Consider the following 26493-nt stretch of genomic DNA (forward strand, 5'->3'; position numbering starts at 1 on the left):
TATTTACATATTGTAAGAGCATGTAAGCGTGAATCCTATTGATAGATCTATCGGGTTTGACAACCCCAACCGGGCTAGTCTCTCTAGTATCGTAAACGGTTGCATAGTACTTCGTTTTTACTACACTTGGTACAGTGTAGGGAGATTTCATAATAAAGGGAATATGCCACATTAATTGTTAAGTATGGTTACCGAAGCGCTCAACAACTTATAGAATACTTTTATACACTTGCGAGTGTACGGATATTTATGGAAACTGAAATCTTGTGGTCTATTACTATTACGGAAATGATTGATTATGATAAACTAATGAACTCACCAACCTTTTGGTTGATACTTTAAAGCATGTTTATTCTCAGGTATTAAAGAAATCTTCCGCTGTGCATTAGCTCATTTTAAGGATATTACCTGGAGTCATTCATGACATACGTTGAAAGACGTTGCATTCGAGTCGTTGAGTTCATCAAGATTAATATTAAGTCAATTATAGTTGGATGTAATATGAAATGGTATGCATGCCGTCAATTTTTGATGTAAAGAAAGTTTGTCTTTTAAAAACGAATGCAATGTTTGTAAAACGTATCATATAGATGTCAAATACCTCGTGATGTAATCAACTATTGTGAATCGTTTATAATGTATATGAACGGGTCCTTTCAAAAATGACCAGGGCCGGATATTGGGGCGTGCAATAGGTGCAGCCGCACATGGCCCAATATTTACAAGGGACCCAAAAAATATACTAATACTACATACATAGGCTCATTTTTACATACCCTAGATCCATTTGTTAATTAACAATTTAAAAAATCAAAAATAAAATACATAATTAATGTAAAATACTCTGTAATCCATTTGTTACTATTTATGTATTCATCTGTAAAAATATTTTTGCTCTTTGTAAAACCCTAAAATACAATAGTTCATTTTATTTTTCGGAATGAGTAATAATAATAATGATAATAATGATAATAATAATAATAATAATAATAATAATAATAATAATAATAATAATAATAATAATAATAATAATAATAATAATAATAATAATAATAATAATAATAATAATAATAGTGGTAATTATAATGATAATAATATAATAACAATAATTATAATGATTAGTAGTATTAGTAATTATAATAATGATAGCAGTAGTAGCACCAGTAGTAGTAGCAGCAGGAGCAGGAGTAAGTAGTAGTAGGAGTAGGATATGGCGAACTATAATCTTAATTAAAAAGAGCATAAAAGGTGTAACAAAAAAAAAGTATTTAATCAAGTACTTCTTTTGTCTCAATTCAACAGTCTTGTTTTTCTTATTTGGAATGTTCCAAATTGATAGTTGTAACGACCCGTCAAAATCGCTATTGACGCGGCATGTTAATCATTGATTCCTCAGTGAGGTTTTGACCTCTATATGATACGTTTTGATAAAATATTGCATTCATTAAAATAAGTGACTTTCTAAACATAGAAAGTTATAAACATATGGGCGAGTGCTTAGGTATAAGCAAAACCCCAAAATACATAAGTCTTTAATTTATAGGTCGACATCACAGTCCAATTATTTATTACACAACGCCGTTTTATTTTGAATACAATAAACTTTGTACAAAGCATGAGAGACTCCATGCAGGCAACAAGCACATCACAGCGGAAGCATTCTAAGGACCTGAGAATAAAATATGCTAAAAAGTCAACACGAATGTTGGTGAGTTATAGGTTTAATTGCTCGAGTCATAAGTATATAAAGATAGACCACAAGATTTCATCAAAACTTTTTCAATAGATTCTATGTAACAGAGCACCCTGGTAACTAAACTTAACGCTATAATGATAATTACCCCATTCGTTTTAATACACGCAAACCAACGTGTCATAAACTCAAATAACATACGTTCGTTAAAAGGATAGCGCTCTAGCTCGGACGGGGATGTCAAGCCCTATGGATCCATATACAATTATTCGCGCCCACCAGTCCATATCATATGTACTGGCAGCTACTAGTTACCAAAGCTAAGGGATTTTCGGTTTAACTCAGTGTCGAATTTAGTATGTACTTGTGTCTTATTGCGTTTAAAATAAATTGCATGTATTCTTAGCCCAAAAATATTTAAAGTATTTAAAAAGGGAGACTATAAACTCACGGTTCAATATTGAGACTCAATATTGTAGGCAAATTGCGTAAACGTAATGACGGTAGACAACTGTATGGTTGGCCTTGGATTCAAGAACAATACCCCAAACAATACCCAATATTTTCTTAGCTTAAAGAGGTTTGAAACCCGAATTAAAACACCCTCGAATATACTTTATTATTATTAACTTAAATTAAAATTATAATTATAATTATAAATTTAAATTTAAATTACAGAAGAAAATAAAGTGTGAAGTATATCGTCGAATAAACTGGCCTTTTTATAGTACTTTTCCATTTACTGTAGCTCATGCGATCGCATGAGTTTTCAGTGTTTTTGCCATGCGATCGCATGGCCGCCTTATCTGTTTTTATTTGCTAGTTCATCGACATCAAATAGTGTTTTACTGTAGTAAATAGTATTTTACCGTAGCAAAGTTATTTTTACTGTAGCAAATAGTGTTTTACTGTAGAAAAGTCATTTTTACTTGTACATATATATATATATATATATATATATATATATATATATATATATATATATATATATATATATATATATATATATATATATATACATACATACATACATATAATTGTTCATGAATCGTCGAGAGTAATCAAAGGTAATTGTATATATGAAACAGTTCTAAAATTTTGAGACTCAACCTAACAGACTTTGTTTAACGTGTCAAAATAATAAATCGTATAGAGAATTGGTTTAAATAAGTAGAAATTTTTCGGGTCATCACAGTACCTCCCCGTTAAAGAAAATTTCGTCACGAAATTTTGAGTAGTACCTGTTTCATGAGCGATATCAGTGAACAAATGTGGATACTTTTGCTTCATTTGATCTTCTCGTTCCCAAGTAAACTCGGGTCCTCGTCTTGCGTTCCAACGAACTCTAACTATCGGTATTTTGCTTTGTTTTAATTGTTTGACCTAACGGTCCATGATTTCAACAGGTTCTTCGACAAAATGGAGTTTATCATTGATTCGTTTTTCGTCAAGAGGAATTACGACATCCTCTTCAGCTAAACATTTCTTCAAATTTGACACGTGAAATGTGTCGTGAACACTACTAAGTTCTTGCGGTAGCTTTAATCGATAAGCAACTGCTCCAATTCTTTCGGTGATTTCAAAGGGTCCTACATACCTAGGACTTAGCTTTCCTCGTTTACCGAATCATACAACGCCTTTCCAGGGTGACACTTTCAGCATGACTTTGTCGCCCACTTGAAATTCTAGTGGTTTTCTTCTTACATCAGCATAACTCTTTTGGCGACTCATGGCCGTTTTCAATCGCTGTTGTATTTGAATGATCTTGTCGGTGGTTTCATGAATAATTTCTAGTCCAGTAAGTTGTCTTTTTCCTACTTCACTCCAACAGATAGGAGATCTGTACTTTCTACCGTAAAGTGCTTCAAATGGCGCTGCGTTGATGCTCGCATGATAGCTGTTATTGTATGAAAATTATGCCAACGGTAAGTGTCGATCCCAACTGGTTTCAAAGTCAATCACGCATGCCCGTAACATGTCTTCCAATGTTTGTATTGTTCTTTCACTTTGACCATCTGTCTGTGGATGATAAGCGGTGCTCATATCTAATCGAGTTCCCAATGCTTTTTGTAATGACTGCCAAAAATGTGATGTGAATCGGGTGTTGTGATCAGATATGATGGAGATAGGTACACCATACCTGGAAAGTACTTCCTTCAAATATAGGCGTGCTAATTTCTCCATACTGTCTGTCTCCTTTATTGGTAGAAAGTGAGCTGATTTAGTTAGACGATCAACTATCACCCAAATAGTATCATGACTACTTGCAGTCCTTGGCAATTTCGTAATGAAATACATGGTTATTCTTTCCCATTTCCACTGCGGATTTTCTAGTTGTTGCAGTAATCCTGATGGCTTTTGGTGCTCAGCTTTGACCTTTGCACACGTCAAACATTTGCTTACATAAGTAGCAATTTCTGTCTTCATATTAGGCCACCAATAAAACTTCTTGAGATCGTGGTACATTTTCCCGTTTCCTGGGTGAATTGAGTACCTCGTTTTGTGTGCTTCATCCAGTACTAGTTGCCTTAGGTTACCATGTTTTGGTACCCATATCCTACCAGCAAAATACAGGGTTCCATCGGCTTTTACTTCAAGTTGTTTTTCAAATCCATTGCTCATTTCACCTTTTTCGTTTTCTTCTTTTAAAGCTTCTAACTGTGCTGCTTGAATTTGCTTTGTGAGATCGGTACGAATTATAATATTCAAAGCTCGGACCCTAAGAGGTTTAACTCTTTCTTTCCGACTTAGGGAATCAGCTACAACATTAGCCTTTCCGGGGTGGTAACGGATTTCACAATCGTAATCGTTTAATAACTCTACCCAGCGACGTTGTCTCATATTGAGTTGTTTTTGATCAAAAATATGCTGAAGACTCTTATGGTCGGTGTACACTGTACACTTGGTGCCATATAGATAGTGTTTCCATATTTTGAGTGCAAAAACTACTGCTCCAAGTTCCAAATCGTGCGTCGTATAGTTCTTTTCATGAATTTTTAGTTGTCGTGAGGCATATGCGATAACTTTTGTGTGTTGCATTACTACACATCCTAAACCTTGGCGCGAAGCGTCACAATAGATCACGAAATCATCATTTCCTTCTGGTAATGACAAAATGGGTGTAGACGCTAACTTCATCTTTAATAACTGGAATGAGGATTCCTGTTCCATGGACCAATCATACTTCTTTCCCTTTTGAGTCAATCCAGTTAAGGGTTTGGTGATTCTAGAGAAATCTTGAATGAATCTTCGGTAGTAACCAGCAAGACCTAAGAATTGGCGGATTTGTGTTGGAGTCTTCGGTGTTTCCCATTTACTAATGGCTTCGATCTTGGTAGGGTCAACTTTAATTCCATGTTTACTGACAACATGGCCTAAAAATTGTACTTCTTTTAACCAGAAATCACACTTCAAAAATTTTGCGTACAATTCTTCGTTCTTGAGTGTCTCTAGTACCAGTCTTAAGTGTTGCTCATGTTCTTCCTTGTTCTTTGAGTAAATCAATATGTCGTCGATAAAAACAATGACAAATTTGTCTAAATACGGTCTACAGATGCGATTCATTAGATCCATGAATACTGCTGGAGCATTAGTTAATCCAAAAGGCATGACTAGAAACTCATAGTGACCGTAACGGGTTCTGAACGCGGTTTTAGGAACATCTTCTTCCTTCACTCTTAGCTGATGATATCCAGAGCGTAGATCAATCTTGGAATAAATACTTGATCCTTGCAATTGATCAAACAAATCATCAATCCTCGGTAATGGGTACCGATTCTTGATCGTTAATTTGTTTAATTCTCGGTAATCTATGCACATTCTCATAGAACCATCCTTCTTCTTGACGAACAGAATAGGAGCACCCCAAGGTGAAAAACTGGGACGAATAAATCTATGGTCCGATAATTCTTGCAACTGGTCTTGTAATTCTTGCATTTCTGAAGGTGCAAGTCTATATGGAGATCGGGCTACAGGTGCGGCTCCTGGTACGAGATCAGTCTGGAATTCTACACATCTGTGTGGAGGTAGCCCCGGTAATTCTTCTGGAAATACTCCGGGATATTCTCTTATAACCAGCATGTCATCAATGCTTCTTTCTTCAGTATCGATCTTTTTTACGTGTTCCAGAATAGCATAACAACCTTTTCTTATAAGTTTCTGGGCCTTCATACAGCTGATAAAGTTCAGCTTCGAGTTGCTCTTCTCCCCATAAATCATTAATGACGTTTCATCCTTACGAGGGATGCGGATTGCTTTCTCAGCACAAATAACTTCCGCTCTTGTTTTGGACATCCAGTCCATGCCAACGATTATGTCAAAACTTCCTAATTCTACCGGTATCAAATCGATTTTGAAGGTTTCACCAGCGAGATTTATTTCGCAACCATGGCAGATTTTATCGGCTTTTATCAGTTTACCATTAGCTAATTCAATAGTATATTTATCATCTAGAGGTAATGACGCACATTTTAGTTTAGAACTAAAGTCTTTACACATATAACTTCTATCAGCACCCGTATCAAACATAATAGAAGCTAGTTGATTATTAACGGTAAACGTACCCGTGACAAGATTAGGATTCTCACGTGCTTCACTGGTACTAACATTAAATGCCCTCCCACGTGCGGGTTCTTTGTTCTTCTCCTTATCAGGGCATTGATTTATAAAGTGACCAGACTTCCTGCATCCAAAACATTTCTTGACATCGGTCGATTTTGTCTTTACTTCAGAAACGGTAGCATAACAATCTTTCGCCACATGTCCTTTCTTGTTGCACTTATCACAGACCACTTGGCAATAACCTGCATGATGTGTGTAACATCTTTTGCAGAACGGATGGGGTCCCTTATAGTTTGGACTTGCAGTTGCTCCATCTTGTTTACCTTTAAAAGTTTCTTGTTTCTTCAGGTGAGTACTTTTGCCCTTATAGTCTTCCCATTTCTTCTTTCCTTCAGTTGTCTTGACTTCATAATTGGTGCCTTAATCGAAATCTCTGTGATCTGGTCCATGAGTTGGTGTGCCATTGTCATGGCTTCCTGCATCGTATTCGGTTTGGACGATGTAACATTTCCTTTGATATTGATCAGTAAACCGTCAATATAAATTTCTATCTTTCGTTTTTCATTTGGCACCAATTCGGGACACAACAAGGCTAGTTCCATGAAACGCTTTTCATAGTTATTGAGATTCGCGCCGATAACCTTCAGATTACGTAACTCAGATTCTATTTTTCTGATCTCGTTTCGAGGACAGTACTCCTCGATTAGCATCTTTTTCAGTTCTTCCCAAGAGATATCATATGCCGTATCTATTCCTTCTGCTTTAGCATAATTGTTCCACCAAGTAAGTGCACCGTCTTGCAACGTGCACGAAGCATACTTTGACTTCTCTCCATCCGCACAATTACTGATTTTGAAAACCGACTCCATCTTTTCAAACCATCGGGTTAGACCGACTGGTCTCTCGGTTCCACTAAACGTCTGTGGTTTGCATCCTTGAAAAGTTTTGTATGAGCATCCGTTTCGTGAGTTTGTGTTTACGGCTGCTGCTTTGGCTGCTGCTTCGTCTGTTGCTTTTGCTGCCTCAGCTGCCGCAATTCTTTCATTCACACGTTTCTCAACTAGTTCCTCAAACTCGGCATCCGACATTTGAGACATGTTTCTTCAATAAATACAACAGAGATAATTTAATCATATAGAATATTATAGGTAAAATGAGTTATCAATAGTTAATCGTAGCATATTAATAATATGAACCAATTATTATAAAAGCCTTTTCTTCTTATTAGCATTTTATAATTATTTCTAGGGTATTACCTACCCGTTAAGTTCATACATAATAGCTAGTACAAGGAATTAACTACTAAAATCCTAATAATATTCCACTATGAAAAATTATAGCGAGTTACTACGTTATTATGTAATAATAATAATAAGAAGTAGTAATAATACAAATAATCATTCTATGCATTTATTATTAATAAACCAAAATAATACAATACCATACAATACCGATATTTTACATATGCTTATTTTACATAACAAGATAGAGTAGCACACATAAGCAATAGAATAGCGCATGAAAGATTTATGGTTGCGAGGTCGTTTATTCAGATCTATCAGAAACTTATTCCCATTTGGTTCTCTCTGCCAATTGTTTGTATGCACATGGTCCGACAGACATTCTGGCAGTGTATTTAATTTTTGGTTGGGGTTTTGAGGTACCCGTTGCCTCAGTAGATTTAATACAATAAGGGTGGTTACGGATCGAATGGTCCCGTTCCTTTTTAATAATTAAGGACTTTTTATTATTGTGGTTGTTTTTATTATCTATAGCAAGTTGGAATTTCTCCTTAGTGACTTCTTTTATTTCATTAGTGAAATCCTCCTCCTCACTGATCTCGTCTGATGACGAACTATCTGAGTCATGTGTAGGAGAATATGATGACGAACTGTCTGCATCATGTGTACGAGAATATGTACCGGTGGTCATGAATCGAAATCTGCCAGGCGAAATATTCACAACCCGCCCGTCAGCGGTGTGTCTGGCCCAATGTCCATGTTCGTTTAGAAATGGACGATCTTCGTTTACTCCAGGGATCATGGGTCCATGCCAACGATACTGTGGCTCCGGAAAACTAGAGCTGGGTGGAGCTGGAACCTCCTCTGGGTTTACCGGGAGTTGAGATTCCCCGGCTAATACAATTTCTTCTTTAATAGGTATTGGAACGCTTTTTTCAGTTGTGGATAGAATAGATTCAGTGTCTGATTCCGAGTCGTACAAAATGATAGGATTAGAAGAAGTCATCTATCACATAATTAAAACAACAATTACGTTAGCATATAAATATATCATGTATAATGTTTTTGACCAAATGATAAGCAAAAATCAGTAAAAACAGATATGGTCATAGTCCAGACTCACTAATGCATCATAACAATTACCAGTTAAACACACTAATGTAATTTCTGGTTCCCTATGACCTCAAGCTCGGATACCAACTATAACGACCCGTCAAAATCGTTATTGACGTGACACGTTAATCATTGATTCCACAGTGAGGTTTTGACCTCTATATGATACGTTTTGATAAAATATTGCATTCATTAAAATAAGTGACTTTCTAAACATAGAAAGTTATAAACATATGGGCGAGTGCTTAGGTATAAGCAAAACCCCAAAGTACATAAGTCTTTAATTTACAGGTTGACATCACAGTCCAATTATTTATTACACAACGCGGTTTTATTTTGAATGCAATAAACTTTGTACAAAGCATGAGAGACTCCATGCAGGCAACAAGCACATCACAACGGAAGCATTCTAAGGACCAGAGAATAAAACATGCTAAAAAGTCAATACGAATGTTGGTGAGTTATAGGTTTAATTGCTCGAGTCATAAGTATATAAAGATAGACCACAAGATTTCATCAAAACTTTTTCAATAGATTCTACGTAACAGAGCACCCTGGTAACTAAACTTAACGCTATAATGATAATTACCCCATTCGTTTTAATACACGCAAACCAACGTGTCATAAACTCAAATAACATACGTCCGTTAAAAGGCTAGCGCTCTAGCTCGGACGGGGATGTCAAGCCCTATGGATCCATATACAATTATTCGCGCCCACCAGTCCATATCCTATGTACTGGCAGCTACTAGTTACCAAAGCTAAGGGATTTTTGGTTTAACTCAGTGTAGAATTTAGTATGTACTTGTGTCTTATTGCGTTTAAAATAAATTGCATGTATTCTCAGCCCAAAAATATTTAAAGTATTTAAAAAGAGAGACTATAAACTCTCGGTTCAATATTGAGACTCAATATTGTAGGCAAATTGCGTAGACATAATGACGGTAGACGACTGTATGGTTGGCCTTGGATTCAAGAACAATAACCCAAACAATACCCAATATTTCCTTAGCTTAAAACGGTTTGAAACCCGAATTAAAACACCCTCGAATATACTTTATTATTATTAACTTAAATTAAAATTATAATTATATTTATAAATTTAAATTTAAATTACAGAAGAAAATAAAGTGTGAAGTATATCGTCGAACAAACTGGCCTTTTTATAGTACTTTTCCATTTACTGTAGCTCATGCGATCGCATGAGTTTTCAGTGTTTTTGCCATGCGATCGCATGGCCGCCTTATCCGTTTTTATTTGCTAGTTCGTCGACATCAAATAGTGTTTACTGTAGCAAATAGTGTTTTACTGTAGCAAAGTCATTTTTACTGTAGCAAATAGTGTTTTACTGTAGGAAAGTCATTTTTACTTGTACATATATATATACATACATATAATTGTTCATGAATCGTCGAGAGTAATCAAAGGTAATTGTATATATGAAACAGTTCTAAAATTTTGAGACTCAATCTAACAGACTTTGTTTAACGTGTCAAAATAATAAATCGTATAGATAATTGGTTTAAATAAGTCAAAATTTTTCGGGTCATCACAATAGTCTACTTTCATAAATAAATAAGAATAATGTGATAAAGTTCATTTATATCAATACTTTATGTATGTAAAATAATAAGTAATTAAAATGTAAAAGGTAAAATTGTAAATTGAAAAACAATTATGTAAAATAATAAGTAATTAAAATGTAAAAGGTAAAATTGTAAATTGAAAAACAATTACAATGTGATAATGACATTTACAGTATTAAATTGTGTGTTATTTTGTTTATGAATATCATGTAGTGACCCGAACTTTTCCATGTTTATATATATTAATTGAGATTGATATTTACATGATTAAATGTTTCCAACATGTTAAGCAATCAAACTTGTTAAGACTTGATTAATTGAAATATGTTTCATATAGACAATTGACCACCCAAGTTGACCGGTGATTCACGAACGTTAAAACTTGTAAAAACTATATGATGACATATATATGGATATATATATATAGTTAACATGATACTATGATAAGTAAACATATCATTAAGTATATTAACAATGAACTACATATGTAAAAACAAGACTACTAACTTAATGATTTTTAAACGAGACATATATGTAACGATTATCGTTGTAAAGACATTTAATGTATATATATCATATTAAGAGATATTCATACATGATAATATCATGATAATATAATAATTTAAAATCTCATTTGATATTATAAACATTGGGTTAACAACATTTAACAAGATCGTTAACCTAAATGTTTCAAAACAACACTTACATGTAACGACTAACGATGACTTAACGACTCAGTTAAAATGTATATACATGTAGTGTTTTAATATGTATTTATACACTTTTGAAAGACTTCAATACACTTATCAAAATACTTCTACTTAACAAAAATGCTTACAATTACATCCTCGTTCAGTTTCATCAACAATTCTACTCGTATGCACCCGTATTCGTACTCGTACAATACACAGCTTTTAGATGTATGTACTATTGGTATATACACTCCAATGATCAGCTCTTAGCAGCTCATGTGAGTCACCTAACACATGTGGGAACCATCATTTGGAAACTAGCATGAAATATCTCATAAAATTACAAAAATATGAGTAATCATTCATGACTTATTTACATGAAAACAAAATTACATATCCTTTATATCTAATCCATACACCAACGACCAAAAACACCTAAAAACACTTTCATTCTTCAATTTTCTTCATCTAATTGATCTCTCTCAAGTTCTATCTTCAAGTTCTAAGTGTTCTTCATATATTCTACAAGTTCTAGTTACATAAAATCAAGAATACTTTCAAGTTTGCTAGCTCACTTCCAATCTTGTAAGGTGATCATCCAACCTCAAAAAATCTTTGTTTCTTACAGTAGGTTATCATTCTAATACAAGGTAATAATCATATTCAAACTTTGGTTCAATTTCTATAACTATAACAATCTTATTTCAAGTGATGATCTTACTTGAACTTGTTTTCGTGTCATGATTCTGCTTCAAGAACTTCGAGCCATCCAAGGATCTGTTGAAGCTAGATCCATTTTTCACTTTTCCAGTAGGTTTATCCAAGGAACTTAAGGTAGTAATGATGTTCATAACATCATTCAATTCATACATATAAAGCTATCTTATTCGAAGGTTTAAACTTGTAATCACTAGAACATAGTTTAGTTAATTCTAAACTTGTTCGCAAACAAAAGTTAATCCTTCTAACTTGACTTTTAAAATCAACTAAACACATGTTCTATATCTATATGATATGCTAACTTAATGATTTAAAACCTGGAGACACGAAAAACACCGTAAAACCGGATTTACGCCGTCGTAGTAACACCGCGGGCTGTTTTGGGTTAGTTAATTAAAAACTATGATAAACTTTGATTTAAAAGTTATTATTCTGAGAAAATGATTTTTATTATGAACATGAAACTATATCCAAAAATTATGGTTAAACTCAAAGTGGAAGTATGTTTTCTAAAATGGTCATCTAGACGTCGTTCTTTCGACTGAAATGACTACCTTTACAAAAACGACTTGTAACTTATTTTTCCGGCTATAAACCTATACTTTTTCTGTTTAAATTCATAAAATAGAGTTCAATATGAAACCATAGCAATTCGATTCACTCAAAACGGATTTAAAATGAAGAAGTTATGGGTAAAACAAGATTGGATAATTTTTCTCATTTTAGCTACGTGAAAATTTGTAACAAATCTATTCCAACCATAACTTAATCAACTTGTATTGTATATTATGTAATCTTGAGATACCATAGACACGTATACAATGTTTCGACCTATCATGTCGACACATCTATATATATTTCGGAACAACCATAGACACTCTATATGTGAATGTTGGAGTTAGCTATACAGGGTTGAGGTTGATTCCAAAATATATATAGTTTGAGTTGTGATCAATACTGAGATACGTATACACTGGGTCGTGGATTGATTCAAGATAATATTTATCGATTTATTTCTGTACATCTAACTGTGGACAACTAGTTGTAGGTTACTAACGAGGACAGCTGACTTAATAAACTTAAAACATCAAAATATATTAAAAGTGTTGTAAATATATTTTGAACATACTTTGATATATATGTATATATTGTTATAGGTTCGTGAATCAACCAGTGGCCAAGTCTTACTTCCCGACGAAGTAAAAATCTGTGAAAGTGAGTTATAGTCCCACTTTTAAAATCTAATATTTTTGGGATGAGAATACATGCAGGTTTTATAAATGATTTACAAAATAGACACAAGTACGTGAAACTACATTCTATGGTTGAATTATCGAAATTGAATATGCCCCTTTTTATTAAGTCTGGTAATCTAAGAATTAGGGAACAGACACCCTAATTGACGCGAATCCTAAAGATAGATCTATTGGGCCTAACAAACCCCATCCAAAGTACCGGATGCTTTAGTACTTCGAAAATTATATCATATCCGAAGGGTGTCCCGGAATGATGGGGATATTCTTATATATGCATCTTGTTAATGTCGGTTACCAGGTGTTCACCATATGAATGATTTTTATCTCTATGTATGGGGTGTGTATTGAAATATGAAATCTTGTGGTCTATTATTATGATTTGATATATATAGGTTAAACCAATAACTCACCAACATTTTTGTTGACGTTTTAAGCATGTTTATTCTCAGGTGATTATTAAGAGCTTCCGCTGTCGCATACTTAAATAAGGACGAGATTTGGAGTCCATGCTTGTATGATATTATGTAAAAACTGCATTCAAGAAACTTATTTTGTTGTAACATATTTGTATTGTAAACCATTATGTAATGGTCGTGTGTAAACAGGATATTTTAGATTATCATTATTTGATAATCTACGTAAAGCTTTTTAAACCTTTATTGATGAAATAAAGGTTATGGTTTGTTTTAAAATGAATGCAGTCTTTGAAAAACGTCTCATATAGAGGTCAAAACCTCGCAACGAAATCAATTAATATGGAACGTTTTTAATCAATAAGAACGGGACATTTCATATCACTTATAATTGAAAAATATATCACCTTTAGTGATTATTTAAAATACGTTTATAATTACATATTAGAAAGTCCCTTTGGATTAAGAATTCCATATTCCATACTTGATCATATTTACTCCACTCATAATAAAATAGAGTAATCAATGAACATTGACCTTGTAAGCAATAATTAATTAAAATTTGTTATAATTTAGGAGTTTATGACTACCTTTAGAACCTGATTCTTGATTATAGACTATTAATAAAATTATAAAAGAAGCAGAGAGAGTATATAGATGAGAGTATATCAGAAGATTGTATATGAAAAAGTGAGTTTTTACAATCATACATGATGCATATTTATAGCATAAGAAAATACTGTACAATTAGATGACCGTAAAATTTGCAGCCACTTTTGACTTTGAAAAAAGGACATTTCACAACGCTTCCCCTTGGCTGACAACTTTATTTAGAGAGAAACTAGTACTGCCTCGTTAAAAACCTTGCTAAAGAAAACTCGGTGGGAAAAAAACTTTAGCTAAGGGAAAAAGAGTGCAGCATAGAGTTGACTCCCCCTCAAGTAGACATCGTTGAGCTTTTTACATCTTTTGAACATGCCTCATGCCAATATTGTGAACGTGTGTTCTGAAAATAGTAGTTGGAAGTGCTTTGGTAAAAAGATCAGCAGCATTTTTGCTAGATTGAACGTATATCATTTCAATCTGGTCGTCTTTGATGAGATCTTGAGTGTATGAGAAGAATCTAGGAGGTATGTGTTTTGTTCGGTCACTTTTGATATACCCTCCTTTCATCTGTGCTATGCAAGCTGCATTATCTTCATAGATAGTTGTTGGACTTTTATCGCGTTTTAGTCCACAAGAATCAGTAATGAGTTATGTCATTGATCTCAACCAAAAACATTCCCGAGTAGCTTCATGTAATACAATCACTTTGGCATGATTTGATGATGTTGCAACAAGTGTTTGTTTTTGAGAATGCCATGATATTGCGGTGCCTCCATTTAGGAATACATACCAGTTTGAGATTTAGCTTTTTGTGGATCAGATAAATAACCTGCATCTGCATAACCAACTAAATCTTGTTTTGATTCGTTAGAATAAAATAATCCTAAATCAATAGTTCCTCGGAGGTATCGAAATATTTGTTTGATCCCATTCCAGTGTCTTTTGGTAGGAGCTAAGTTAAATCTTGCAAACAAATTAATTGCAAAAGAAATATCAGGTCTCGTACAATTTGTAAGGTACATAAGAGCTCCAATTGCACTAAGATATGGAACTTCTGGACCAAGAACACCTTCATGTTCTTCTCGGGGACAAAATGGATAAGTGTCGACATTGAGTGATCTAACCACCATAGGAGTACTTAATGGTTTTGCCTTGTCCATATTGAAGCGTTTTAATTTCTTTCTTTTAGAAGTTTAATGGTTTTATGGATCTCTTTATTTGTCCTTATGATGTTAAGATCATCAACATAAACAAATATGATCACATATCCGATAGTTGTTTTCTTAATGAAAAACACAAGGGCAAATAAGATTATTTGTATACCATTTGCTTATCAAGTATTCACTTAATTAGTTATACCACATACGACCCGATTGTTTCAACCCATATAAAGATCTTTGTAATTTAATCGAATACATTTCATTGGGTTTTGCATTTGTTGCTTCTAATACCTTAAATTCTTCAGGTATCTTCATATATATATCACTATCAAGTGATCCATATAGATAAGCAGTAACAACATCTATGAGATGCATTTCTAGATTTTTAGAAACTGCCAGACTGATTAAGTATCTAAAAGTAATTGCATCCATAACAGGGGAATAAGTTTCATCATAATCAATTCCTGGTCTTTGAGAAAAACCTTGAGCTACAAGTCTAGCTTTATACCTTGTAACTTCATTTTTTTCATTTCTTTTTCGCACAAAAATCCATCTATACCCCACAGGTTTCACATCCTTAGGTGTGAGAACGATAGATCTGAAAACTTTTCTTTTATTGAGCGATTCAAATTCAGCTCGTATTGCTATTTTCCAATGATCCCAATCGTGTCTATTTTTTCATGACAGATTTTGGTTCTGGATCATCACCATCATTCATGATGTCATATGCAACATTATATGAAAATATCTCATCAAGATTTTTCATGTCATTTTGGTTACATAATATTTTTTGAATTTGCATAATTGATTGCAATTTCCGCATTGATATCATCAATCTCCTCTGTAGAAGGAGTATTGATTTGTGGTTCTTCTTGAACACTTTCTTTTACCTCATTATCAGCTGATTTTTTCGAGGATTTTTATCTTTAGAACCAATTGGTCTCCCACGTTTTAGGCGTGGCAAAGACTCATGAGTAACTTTATTGCCAGCTTTTAGAATTTCAATTCGAGCTGGAGCATTTACTGCTGGTATATATGATTTAGTCACTCTTTTATATCTGTAAATGCATCAGGCAAATTATTTGCAAGTTCTTGCATATGCATTATTTTTTAACTTTCTTTTCGTATTCTTTTATGTGATGATCAAGATACATTAATTTATGTTCATACCATGAAACATCATTTTTTTATTTTTTTTATTTCTCCCCCTTATCTAGGGAACACTGTCTCATTAAAGTGACAATCAGCAAAATGTGCCGTAAAAATATCACCCGTCATGGGTTCAATATATCTTATGATTGAAGATGTTTCATACCCAACATATATTCCCATCCTTCTTTGAGGACTCATTTTAGTGCATTGTGGTGGTGCGATAGGAACATAAACCGCACAACCAAATGCTCTAAGATGGAAAATATTTTGCTCTCGACCAAAATTAAGTTGGTAATGGAGAATATTTATAACTTGCACTTGGTTTAATGCGAATTATTATCGCATTATGTAAATTTACATGTCCCATATAAATATTGAGAGTTTTGTACTCATTACCAATTGTCTAGTTATTAGCTGCAAGCGTTTATCTATTGATTCAGCTAAACTAATTTTATGTATGCACATGAGCAACTGGATGTTCAACAACAATCCCTGTAAACATATAATAATAATTAAATGCTTGAGATGTTAACTCACAAGCATTATCAAGTCTCATCCTTTTAATTGTGTAATCAGAATAATGTGTTCTCAATTTAATAATTTGTGCAAGAAACTTTGCAAATGCCATATTATGGCTTGATAACACACAAACATGAGACCATCCGCTAGATGCGTCTATTAGAACCATGAAATATGAAAATGGTCCACATGATGGATGAATTGGTCCATATATATAACCTTGAATTCTTTCAAGAAACATTGGTGATTCTTTCTCAATATTCTTTTCATTAATCACCATATGTGCTTTTCATTAATCACCATATGTGCTTTTTCATTAATCACCATATGCGTTTTTCATCATATATCCTTTTCACCATATGCGCTTTTAATCATATGCGCCGTGTTTTTCATCATATGCACTTTTCATCATATGCGCTTTTAATCATATGCGCTGCGCTTTTCATCATATGCGCTTTTCATCATATGCATTTTTATCATATGCGCTTTTAATCATATATCCTTTTCACCATATGCGCTTTTAATCATATGCGTTGTGCTTTTCATCATATGCACTTTTCATCATATGCGCTTTTACTCATATATCCTTTTTCACCATATGCGCTTTTAATCATATGCGTTGTGCTTTTCATCATATGCACTTTTCATCATATGCGCTTTTAATCATATATCCTTTTCACCATATGCGCTTGTAATCATATGCGCTGTACTTTTCATCATATGCACTTTTCATCATATGCGCTTTTAATCATATGCGCTGCGCTTTTCATCATATGCGCTTTTCGGTGCTACATAGATATTTCTCATTTTCGGTTATCATTGACTAATAATCATATCCCTTATGATATATATCAGAGAAACTTAACAAATTTCTCTTTGATTTGGAAGAAAACAAGGCATTGTTTATCAGAAAATTCGTACCATTTGGTAATATGAATTTTTTGCCTTTTCCGTTCCTTATATCAAGTTTGCATGACCTGATATAGTATTTATAATTCCTTCATTTGATTTAAATCAATGAAATATTTCTTAGATTTGATCATAGTGTGTTTGTTACCACTATCTGCAATACATAGGTCTTTACCATTTAATTGATGTTGTATTTCAGCAGGATTCATACTAAAACTTCAAATAGGATAAGCAAATAATGAGTTATATTTCAGCAAGATAATCAAATTATATGACATGCAAACAAGTTACAATCTGAAGTACATAAAAGATAACACTTAATAAACATATGCGTTATGGTCTAAAACCATTTATGTATGAGTGATACATAACAAGCTAGGCATCTTAGAAAATTCAAACCATTCAAGTCTCAAGGTAGCTCAGGGTTTATTTAATCAAGATTTTTCAACAGATTCACTCTCGTTTTCTTTTCTTTTGGGACTTATTTGTAGAGCTAAACAAGATGTTCATGTATTCAAGAAATACTAGACTGATGATCTACGTTACCAGATCATTAATAAGAATCTCCGGGATTCTTATAAGATCGTCTACTAACATCTTCAATTTTATTCTTTCATGAATCACCGTTATTTCTTGATAATTAATATCGTATCTATCTTTGAGTATTTTCCATAATACACTTGGATCTTCGATCATATAATATGTAGATTCTAAGGACTCGTCAATATGTTTGCTAAGAAAAATACTTGTTATTGTTTTCTCTTGTTCGGAACAATTGTTATTTTCATTCAGGGTTTCTAAAATACCGATTAATTCGAGATATTTTTCTACATTCATAACCTATGTTAAGTAGTTGTTCCCACTTGATTCTAAAGGAGCAAATTTAAGCCTTTTCAAATTCGACATTTTTTATTATCAAAAAGATGAAAAACATAAATTATAATCATAATCAACTTCTATTCATAGACAAATAATAAAATAAAATTAGAATCATTTTAAACTCATAAGTAGCAAACAACAGAATAATGGCATGATTACAAAGATAAAATTACAAGAGCAGGATATAATATAGGTTCACCCCGTGGTATATTAGCAACAATGATGATAGTTAGTATGACCAATACAATAGGAAAAATTATCCTTGTGTGAATCATCTTTAACAAAAAACTTTTTGAGAGTGGTAATCTGAGAAAAATGAAGATTGATTTGTGAAAATGTGAAAACGGAGATGTTTATTTTATATTTGAAAAATATAGTCGTTGTAACGTCGTCAGTTGACGTTAACAACCGTTATGTATATATGACCGTTGTAACGTCGTTAGTTGACGTTAACGACTGTTATGTACTCGTTGTATTAATAATAAGTTTAATAAAAGAATTTTATTAGTACAAATACGATTACTATAAATACATTTAGTATAAATATGTTTAGTATAAATACGAAAATTAAGAGAATAAACATATTATGCATAAATAATAAATTTTAAGAATAAACATTAGTATGCATGAAATAAATAATGATTAATTGCATAAGTAATCATAAATGTTAGATAACATAAATATAAATGTTAGTGAAGTTAATAAGAGTTAGATTACAGAAATATAATTCAGGCGGTATAACCGACCATATATAACTTAAATAACATAAATATAAATGTTAGTGAAGTTAATAAGAGTTAGATTACAGAAATATAATTCAGACAGTATAACCGACCATATATAACTTAAATAACATAAATATAAATGTTAGTGAAGTTAATAAGAGTAAGATTACAGAAATATAATTTCGGCGGTATAACCGACCATATATAACTTAAATAACATAAATATAAATGTTAGTGAAGTTAATAACATAAATATAAATGTTAGTGAAGTTAATAAAAGTTAGATTACATAAATATAATTCAGGCAGTATAACCGACCATATATAATTTAAATAATATAAATATAAATGTTAGTGAAGTTAATAACATAAATATAAATGTTAGTGAAGTTAATAAAAGTTAGATTACATAAATATAATTTTACTTATGATGATAATAATATTTACCTTACTAATAAATAATAGAAGATATCGTTAAAGAATTTCTTACCTTGATTAGTGACTTGTGCTTGCTTAGATAAACCTTGATTATACGGAGCACTTCGTGCTGATAACGTGTTATAATTTAGGAGTTTATGACTACCTTTAGAACCTGATTCTTGATTATAGACTATTAATAAAATTATAAGAGAACCAGAGAGAGTATATAGATGAGAGTATATCAGAAGATTATATATGAAAAAGTGAGTTTTTACAATCATACATGATGCATATTTATAGCATAAGAAAATACTGTACAATTAGGTGGCCGTAAAATTTGCAGCCACTTTTGATTTTGAAAAAAGGACATTTCACAACAAAATTATTTTTAAGTGAGAGTATTATGTCTCTACTTGTTGTTTTTACGGTATAAATATAAATATATAATAAACTTAAGCTTTACAACCTTCCTTTTCCTATTTCCTATTTTCTATCTTAAATAAAATATAAAACTCCACGTTTATGTTTAACATTGTCATAGAACATGTCTCCAGTTAAATGTTTAACATTGATTAATCATGCTATAGATTATAGAATATGTGAGGAGAAAAAAATGTAGGGGAATGGACTTTGGAGTCCACAACAAGCGTCGATTTATTGGCGACTTGACTGACTCTTAGAGTCTAAAGTAAAATTTCAGGCAGAATTTAAAACTCATGGAAATTTGATTTTACCATTTTCATGGCTTCTCAATTTTATTTTTAATTTAATTTAATTTTTTTTTTTTAAATTCCTACTTATTGGCCGGAGGTCCACTCAGAAACAATCTCTCTATCCGTCGAATAGAGAGATGAATGACTTTCTCTACTTTTGAAAGTGTTTTCACTCTGGGTGGAGAAATGACCTGTCTTTATTATCGGATAGGGGAATGATTGTCTACATATACACCACTCATTATAGTATTGAGTTTTGTTGTTGTTGATGTAAAAAAAATGTAGGAAACTAGTAATTATTAAATTTATTTATATTATTATTATATTTATTCATGTCTAAAAAATAACTTGATTGGTCAAGTTACATGAGAGAATTCTAACCTATCGATTCAAGAGACGTACTTTAATTCTGATTTCAATGATGATGCCGAACAATGATGCAAGTGGTAGAGGATCCATTAGTTGCTCATGATGATGAAGCTCTTGTGACAGAATCAGAGTCGTTTGATACTCAAACTGTTTTTGTCGAAGTGACTGATACGGTGACCGATCAGGAGGTCAATGTTGTATTTGGTGCAGGCTTGAAATTTGGTAGTTTTGATGATGGTGTTCTTGCCAAATCGCCGATTCAAGTTCAAGGTGTTCGTGACCAGGTTGATAATTTTGGTCAAACCCCTGTTTTAGAAGTGACAAAAGAGGTGTTGCAACATTCTGATGTTGCGACCAATGTTTGAGTTGTTTCTTCTACTTCTCTTAGTGAAGAACGTGTTATCGAGCGTCCTTGGGTTCCTCGCACAAAGAATGGTAAAAACAAGAAGAAGAAGGATAAGGGAGTGTTTGTGCTTCGGGATGAAGATGACGTGGAGCAGTCGAATGGCAACGGTAAAGGCTTTTTTCAACAATTGGCGGATGAAGGCGTGATTCCCTCTTGTGTCCCGGGTTCGATCATCAACGGTAGCTCGGTCGAGGTTAGCTCCTACGACTTCAAATCTCATAAAGGTAAAGGAGTGCATATCGACAAGGTTGACGGGAAGACTTCTCGTCCGGACGAGAGGAACAAAAAACGTCCATCTGAAGCCGGTTAAATGGTTTTGCACGCTTTTGGTTTGTCAATGTGGTATTGGTGATTTATTATTTTTGGCATTGTGTTTTATCTACATGCTTCGTGATATTGTGATATCTGCGGTTTAGATTGTGTTATAGGTTTTGGTATCGTTGGGCTTGTTTTGAGTTAGCGTATAGTTAGATTGGTCTAGGTTGGTTTACTTGTTTCGAGCCCTTCGTTGTTGGTTCCTATCTTGTATCAGTTTGGGGGTCTTTTATATATTGATGAAGGTCCCTTTAATTTTAATAGTAATCGTTATTTTAGCCAAAAAAAAAAAAAAAAAAAAAAAAAAAAACAAAAAAAAAAAGATGACGCATCCTCAATACCTATGCCATGTTTATCTTTTTCATTTATACAAAAAGTTAAAATTGATAATTCAGTGACTTTTAGTATTATTTCAGATAAGCAACATTTAGTTTGAAACACATATAAAAGCAATATAAACTTTTTTTTTTGGATGAACGGTATATATTAACTAAATTAAAATAACGATTATAAAGTTGTGCTTACATTTTTATAGACTCTAACTAGAAAAATCCTAAAGACTTTCATACAATCTAAGAATTTTTCTAATCGTAACATAAAATGAATTTTAGCACGAATAAAAAACTTATAAAAGTTAATAATCATCACATAAAAAACTTGTCAAATGTATGATATCCTATTTAAGCATAATAATCTATTTAAGTACAATAATGACAACTCTAAAGTGTTTTTTGTTTTTCTGTCTGCAGATCTGATTATGTCTTATGACCGCGCGCCCGCAGACGTTCTCACTTCAAACTGTTTGTTTTTCTGAAGACATAGGATAAATAATGTCTTATTATATTTGCAGCCTCGCAGACTTAGAAATATGCTTCTACGTGCAGATAGAATTAAGTTATTTCACATACATAAAAAAAACACTCTTTACTATTCACCGTACATACCTTTAAACCTCATATTCTTTACATATATGCTCCACAAATCTTCAGGTAAAAAGATTTTAAATCTTAAAAAAGTAATAAACAACGGCACCTAAAACTTCTCAAGAAATCTTAATCTAAAACATTTACTATTAAATAAAGGTAATGGCGGCAAAAATTAACTCGTTTATATACACTTCCATAAACAATACTCCATATACATGTATATGCATATTCCCCACCCTGGGTCTTCTCTGTATATTTTATTTTATTAACAATTATAAAAAATAAAAAATAAATAAAAAAAAGTTTATAAATTCTCTTTTCTAAATTATTACTCAAACAAAAAACAACTCCAGATGGATTCTCAAGCACCCCTTCAACTTCCAAACATTAATTTCTCAGAAACAAAAAAACAAATACGTGGAACACAGGCTTGGGACACAACGAAAACTCAAGTTTTCGAAGCCCTTAAAGATTTCGGTTGTTTTGAAGCATCTTTTAATGGAATTTCACATGATCTTCGAAAGTCAATGTTCGCATCGTTAAAGGAACTATTCGATCTTCCCTTTGAAATAAAGGTAAGAAACTTTAGCCATAAACTCTTTAATGGCTACATCGGACAAGCCAAAGAGATTCCGATCTTTGAGAGCTTGGGAATCGAAGAACCCGAATCCTTCGTTAATCTCATGTGGCCTCAAGGCAACACCAAATTTGTGTAAGTCAACTATATATACTTGTTATAAACATGTTGAGATTTGATCTGTGTTTGTTGTTAGCTTACTGCTAGTAAAAACAAATATTTCCCAAAACAATCAATCCTCACAAATACTTTTTTGTTGTAAATAACATTCTACGTTCAAAATCTCATTTGCAAGCCATAATTCTTATAATTAAGTTAATTTCTCATGTGCTATAAATGAGTACATGTGATGAGAATATACAGATATATAGATGATATATAACACTATAGCTATATATAGTAACTCGCTAATAGCCTCGCAGTTGTAGTTAGAGTGGAAGGAGGACGGACGCTCAAACTGACTTTGATATCATGATAATTAGGTTAATTTCTCATGTTCTAGCTTGTAAAGTACGGAGTAATTAAGTACATGTGAGATTATATAAATAATACATGGACTTAACCTGAAACATGAATAATAGGGCCTAACACTAAAGCTATAATAATTCTCTAACAAATTCTTCCCATTAGCCTTAAATTTTTCTTTTGAAACTCTGAAAGTGAACACAATTTATTGGAATTTTGTAGCTACTCACTGGTTTTTTAAAATGAGAATTGTTGATTATATTACAGTAACAACATACGATCCTACTCAGAGAAGTTAGTGGAGGTGGACAAGATTGTAAGAACGATGGTTCTTGAGAGCTTAAATTTGGAGAAATACACGGAAGAACACATGGAACTAACGAATAATCTTGTTAGAGTTATGAAATATCGAACACCAAAGAAAGATGAATCCAATATGGGATTACTTAGTCATGCAGACAAGAATATGGTGACAATTTTGCATCAAAATGAAGTTGAAGGACTAGAGGTGCAAGATAAAGATGGAAGGTGGTTCAAAGTGAAGTTTTCAGATAATAGTTTTATAGTTATGGTTGGAGAGACCTTCAAAGTAAGTAATTACCTCATATTCAACTTCATTTTATTCCTACTAATATAGTAATATTGAACTTTACAAAACTACTACATAAATATATTTCATTTTGCTTTACAAATACGAAAGTTTTGATTAACTTAGGATGTTAAATATATTATTTTGCCCATGCATGTACCAATAAATTGCATATTTGGATATTGATTATATGCATGAAATCAATAAATAGGCTTGGACGAATGGAAGATTACATGCAGCAACTCATAGGGTGGTGATGAGTAGAAACGAAGATAGGTATTCGATTGGTTTTTTTTCGTATCCGAAACTGGACAAGATCATAAAAGCTCCTGAAGAATTGGTGGATGAAGAACACCCATTACTTTTCAATCCGTACACATATGGAGAGTTTATTAAATTCTTCCACAAGGAAGAAAATGTCAACGATAAGTTTGCTTTAGAGAAGTATTGTGGTGTCATTGCTATGCCAACTGAAAATTTGTAATATATATGGTGTGTATGTGTGTATATTAATATTTAGATATTACTGTATTTATTATTATGTAAAAAGTATTTCATTGATTATAAGGTTTACTCATTGATGTGTGTGTAATTTAATTTGTTTATTCGTAAAGATATGATATGATTCCATCAACTCTGCATTATCTACTTTTGATTATCTTACAACACTACGAACTATTCGTATACGATTGAGAAACAAAAATTAAAGTACTTTTGTACCCTTGCTTTATTTAAGTAAGACAAAAGTAAAGATAAAAAGTAATAGATAAAACTGGAAAGTAGGAAAAATGTAGACAAAAAGTACACGTGACAGTAATTTTTCTATAATTGTGTATTTTTTTCTCTATAAACTATTAAGTTTGGACGAAGGGAGTATTGTTTATATTTTGTATTTTATATTTATATCTATATAATAATATAATAATAATAAAAGAAAATGTAGATTATGTGGTAATGACGTGAAATAGGGGGATGGAAGTTTGTAATTGTATCATTCTATTTTTTTTTTTTTTTTTTTAACATTTGTACCTTTACCTTTTAATTTTCGATCTTTTAATTTTTATTATTATTATTGTAAATTGATACAGAGATTGCTTTTAAAATGACCTCCGACCTATAAGTAAGAAAAATCATTCAGAATATATTTTGCCTTTTACTTTAGTTCTGATTGACCATAATATATTTAATAATCATTCAGAATGAAATCTTTAATTAATATAAAATTCTCATATTAATCTTTTATCTGGATAAATTATAGAATATATTTTTTTACAAGTGTACTGAATATAGTTTAAGGAGGTAACATAAATCAGAGGTTTTTAATAGTTAAAAGATAAATTTACCTCTGAATAATTCATCATAAATTTTTATGTTACTTGGCATCACTTATCATACATAGATTACAAACAAGCGCGTTGAATTCTAAATTATCGAATATTAAACACTAGTCATTTTATTAAGGGTTAAAGGTGTCATATACATTCATTTATGTTCTGATGTAGGCTATATACCCAATATAAGACCGTGTAGGCTACGAAGTTGTTGTTTATGTGTCATTTCAACATATATAAAGTTTTGACATGATAAATAAGGTACTCCGTATTTAGTAAAGAAAAATTCACGCGATTGGTCCCTAACATTATCTCATATTTCACATCTACCACTTATTTTTTTTTCAACTTGGTTGGTCACTCAAGTATCATAAATTACGCGGTTGGTCCCTGACCTTCACGACCGTTAAACAAACACCGTTAAGTGTTAACAGACATTTTACGTCGGTTATCCTCGGGGCCTACACACACAAAACTAGCAAACTACGGGGATTGTTCGCGTAATTTTTTTAGTTCAAAAAATGACACTTTTTTAATTTTACCAGTTTAGCAAGTAAACGGTCACATTTACATTAACACGCATTTTAAAAGCTCATAAGCTACAATTATATATTTTGAAGTATTTAATCTACAATGGAATCAAATTGAAAGTATATGACCTATTAGTAGCTTTAAACTTTCTATTAACGGTTGATCAAACACAAATTAAATTGCTATTATGCCTTCAAAAAGACAAGAGGCAAATTTGATTGTGGATCGATTGGGTTTGGGCCAGATTATCAAAGTAGGTAACCCAAGAAAGGAGGTCTAGTGAGAGGAGCTGCAACCTAATGGGTCGGGTCTATTATTTCCACAAAAGAGATACTTGCATTACAATATTAAAGTTAACAAACAAACGTGATGATATTCTATTGACACTGTAACTTTTTTTTCGATCAACCATTTTATAAAACAACCTCCAATTAACAGACGTTGATATTCTATGGACAGCATAACTACCAAAAACTATTCGCATCACACAATAATGAGAGCTGATCAAGCCAATTTTGACTTGAGTGCAACTTGTGAGGGAACCGCATCTTTACACTCCGGGTGGCCGTGTTAACCCGTCGAGTTAGTTCTCATCGAGGGTGGTAAAGAGGGAGGTTTGGTGGTGGTA

The 26493-nt window shown here is 32.5% G+C and overlaps 1 protein-coding gene across 1 annotated transcript; it reads left to right on the plus strand.

Moving 5' to 3' along the window:
• The first annotated feature begins 22725 nt into the window (after positions 1 to 22725).
• LOC139871264 (probable 2-oxoglutarate-dependent dioxygenase AOP1) lies at positions 22726 to 24487 on the plus strand. The gene is made up of 3 exons (XM_071858994.1): positions 22726 to 23084; positions 23682 to 24003; positions 24215 to 24487. Exons 1-3 carry the CDS (start codon positions 22726 to 22728, stop codon positions 24485 to 24487), a joined length of 954 nt encoding a protein of 317 aa, XP_071715095.1.
• The last annotated feature ends 2006 nt before the right edge of the window (positions 24488 to 26493 follow it).

This window comes from Rutidosis leptorrhynchoides, chromosome 10 (assembly GCF_046630445.1).
Source record: "Rutidosis leptorrhynchoides isolate AG116_Rl617_1_P2 chromosome 10, CSIRO_AGI_Rlap_v1, whole genome shotgun sequence".
In the NCBI taxonomy this organism is placed as follows: Eukaryota; Viridiplantae; Streptophyta; class Magnoliopsida; order Asterales; family Asteraceae; genus Rutidosis; species Rutidosis leptorrhynchoides.